Source organism: Austrofundulus limnaeus, unplaced genomic scaffold (assembly GCF_001266775.1).
Source record: "Austrofundulus limnaeus strain Quisiro unplaced genomic scaffold, Austrofundulus_limnaeus-1.0 Scaffold8, whole genome shotgun sequence".
NCBI lineage: Eukaryota > Metazoa > Chordata > Actinopteri > Cyprinodontiformes > Rivulidae > Austrofundulus > Austrofundulus limnaeus.
In genome coordinates, this window is record NW_013952410.1 from 3,861,526 (window position 1) to 3,865,475 (window position 3,950).

Genomic DNA, 3,950 nt, shown 5'->3' on the forward strand with positions numbered 1-3,950 from the left:
CACACACACAAATACAGTAATTGTAATGTAATAGATATCTGCATCCATTGGATGTTGTGTTTGGAATCACCAGCTTTGTTTTAAGGTGTTAAAAGTAAGAAATTGTTTGTATTTATTCCTTTCTAAACACTTTGCAATTACTTTTTCTGCACTCCACATGTTTACTCTGTGCGCACTCCGGCGGGGTGACAATCATCTTGTTTATGCTTTAGTTTTTTTTTTTTTTTTTTTGAAAGACACTGTCACCCTTTCCCACAGCACTTCCCCGCTGTACAACTTGAGACAGCATCGCGCTATGACCGCAGGAGAAACTAGGTCCATTAGATTCGGCGAGCTTTTGTGCGTCCCACTGGAGCACTGACTTCACCTGCACTGGCAGTCGCCTCGCTGTGTGACCGTAACATGTGCTGCGCTCCTCCCACTGCAGGCAGTGTGGTCGCTCGGCAGCCGACCGGACGACACGCCGTCATGTAAATTTGTAAACAGTTCGGCGTTCATTTTCGCACACCCGAACCAGGTCCAGATAATTTATGTTTTGCAACTTTTTGCTCTTCCTTTACGCTCTCAACTACGCTGCTTCCCGGTTCCTCTGTTTTGACTCCAGCCGGTAGACTACAGATCTCTATCACAGGCCAAATTTATATCGTTCCTACCGTATATCGTTTATATCGCACATTCCTAGCGTGTAAAACAACCTGCGCGCGTGCTAAATATCAACAGTTTAGCATTAGTTTCCTTTATTTTTTGTCCACAGTAGTAAGTAATTTGTGTTTAGAGGTTAGTGAAGCTAACGTTTTGGTTATTTCAGCTGTCCCCGCCACAGATGAATGTTTTAACTGTAAATATTTATAGACATAATCATACAAAAATGTGCGATCACATTTATTTATTTATTTTTTTTGTTTTGTTTTGTTTTCCAGACTTATCCACACAACCTTGTTGGTGTCCATGGAGTTCTACCAGCCCTTCTTCGGTTATTATTTCTTCAACGCTCTGCTCCTGGTGCTACAAGTGCTGCACATCATCTGGGGCCGCGACATTGTGCGGATGGCCTTCAAGTTTCTCTTCAGTGGCAAGGTGAGTGCTGTCACATCAGCAAATGGCAGCTGTGGCTTTCAAGGACCAACTTGTAACTTTCCTCTGAAGATCGAGGGCGATGAGCGCAGCGATACAGAGAGCGAGGACGACGAAGAAGGAGAGGGAGGGGACGCAGAGGATGAAGAGAACAGGATGAACTCTAAACTGACTCCGCTGGCTAACGACAGTGTCCTGAACAACCTGACCAATCAGAGGAGCGTAAACAACCGGCTGCCCAAAGCCAGATAATGGATCAGCTCCCATCTCTCTCTCACACACACACACACACACACACACACACACACACACACACACACACACACACACCAAACATCTACTTTCACTTACTGGGGATGAACTAATTCATTAGACACAGTTCACTGGAAATTTCAGGTCAAAATAGTTACTCATTATACTTTTTTTCTCCAAAAACAGAAGCACAGGCGACTGTAGATCTTTACAACCAGTGAACAAAGAGGAAATGACATCATACCGCTAAAAAAATAAAATAAAATAAATCTAAAAAACATGAAAATACTTTAAGTTTTACTGTGGTTTTGGTAGATTTTATATTTATACTGGGTTTTTTTTTCATGTTATTCAACTTGTTTGTAAATACTGAAAGGAAAAAACTATTTAATTTAGTATTTGGAAAAGGCTAGATTTCTTCAGTTATAAGACAAACTGCAGTAATATGTGGTATAATTTAAACAAATAAGCTCAAAGCTACAATATCTTTGTAAATTATCTTCACAGCTTGATTATTCTTTGCATAAAGATGATTTAAAACACTGATTCTAGTGTTCAGAAGCTTTAGAATATTAAGTTTACAATCTTTGGCCCAGTATAAAATACTGCTGCAGAAGTTCTGTGGGAACTATTAGGTTGTAATAAGTTCCTCATGTTCAGTCAGGTTTTAAACTGATATAGCGCCCCCTGCTGTGCAAAAAAAGAATATATTCTTGTCTCTGCTGCCAGTGTGCACAGAAAGCTCACCAATTAATTGGTTTAATTTATTGAAAAATTGCACTGAAACATGGGCTTGTTTTATTTGTCTTCTGTTCCTACATGCTGTGAAACTAATTAATTTTTGTTGGAGTTTTGTTAAAGTTTACACCTCTAGAGAGACTGCCGTTTTGTTTTTTCATTGTTTTGCTACAAGCTCTCTGTCTAAAACCTGTATTTAAGTGGTGAAATTCACTGAACAAAGCCACATAGACCTGGGTAAGTCAGAGAAACATGTACATAGTTGGGCATTAGTGAGATATTTTATGGCTTCATGACTCAGAGAACAAASTTTGAATAAAAAAATTTGACTGGCTTAGTGTAATTTACTGATACCAGGCACTTACTTGTTCCGCTCAATGAAATAAGCAGCTACAGACAAAAACACTCATCAAACATCACTTCCTGCTTTTCACCGGGGCATTCCAAAAAAGTGGGTTGTGGTCTGTGTAAACCACCACTTTATTACCACCACTTAAGTAAACGTCGAAATGAGTGAGAGCAAGAATCAAAGCCAGCGTTTCTTTTTCTACAACCGAAAAACTGTCAAACACAAGGCCCGCGGGCCACATGACTATATAGTAGCAATTCTTGTCATTCTGACAGGCTTCTATTTACACAAAGTGTCTAAAAATATAGCAAATTCTCTGTAATGTGTTGGCACATCACCTGATGATGATGATGATGATGATGATGATGATGATGATGATGATGATACAGCGCGCGCCTCCTCCTGTCCTCAGGACCGTGCGTAAAAAACAAGCTCCTCCTCTTCTTTCCCTTTCTCATTAGTCGCTGGTTGTTTCAATCTTTGAGCGCAACTTTAAGACGAGCTTGAACCGGTAGGTGTAACATTTTACAGACACTCCGTTACAGTTAATGTGTTTAGTAAAATAAGCTCGCATTAAGAATGTTTTTAAGCTAGCAGGGCTGCTCCGCTCGAAGCTCAGCGGGATGTAGCGGGAATGAGAGAGCTGGGATTCTGTACGCTAATATACTTTATATTGAATCAATAAAATAAATAAAAAGCTTCATTTTAAACCGTAAATTTATGTTTTTGTTTCGTTGGGGTCTCCTGGTGTCACTTCGCGGTTATTTTGTTTCGTAGTTTGACGGGTATCTTCTGTGCTACACCGCAAATCGATACGCCGGTGTTGTGTCGAAAAGTGATTGCCTATCAAAAATTGATCTGCCATTATCGCACATGCGCAGTCTGTTTGAGAAGAACTGTTTCATTTTTTTGCAGTTAAACGATAATAACAATTAAATGTGTTTATTTGTATCACTGAAACAGTAAGCCAGAGACACTCAGACAGGCTGGGCGTGCTAAAAATGGTGGGCGCTACCGTCAACACTGGAGTACTGGTGAATTTATTATAGATAAGCAGAGACACAAACATGGTGTCAATAATTCACGGACCCACATGAAAATGGAGAAAGGCAACGCATTACTGTGGAACAGAAAGAAAGATGGAAGCTTTTGGCGTTCCAACACCGCGGATGGAGTGGGAGTCTTCCAACCTGCCAGACGCGTGGCGTCTTTTCAAACAACACGCCGAGCTAATGTTTAAAGGACTGTTGGAAAGAAAGACTGAGGAGCAGAAATGCAGTTTTCTTCTGTTGTGGATTGGAGATAAAGATCGGGATATAAGCAACACGTGGACCATGTCGGAGGACGAAGCCAAGTTGCTTAAAACTTAAAGAGTAACTTACCCCAAAATTAACTTTTTTTTAGCTGATAAACTGTCTAGAATGTGTCTAAAATGTTATATAGTACTGTTTCTGTGCTAATTTTGATGTTTTTGTGCTTCCGTCTTTGTTTAAATCTGTAACATCTGGTCTAAGAACGTCTCTTTGCTGCTCATATG

The 3,950-nt window shown here is 40.2% G+C and overlaps 1 protein-coding gene across 2 annotated transcripts in view; it reads left to right on the forward strand.

Moving 5' to 3' along the window:
* The window catches only part of cers4b (ceramide synthase 4b), a 20,314-nt gene extending 17,184 nt beyond the window's left edge, over positions 1-3,130 (forward strand). For both annotated transcript variants that reach the window (XM_014000565.1, XM_014000572.1), the window contains exons 10-11: positions 921-1,077; positions 1,147-3,130. In XM_014000565.1, the coding sequence (XP_013856019.1) occupies positions 921-1,077; positions 1,147-1,326 (337 nt within the window). In that variant the 3' untranslated portion in view covers positions 1,327-3,130. The remainder of the gene's footprint in view (positions 1-920; positions 1,078-1,146) is intronic.
* Positions 3,131-3,950: the final 820 nt, after the last annotated feature.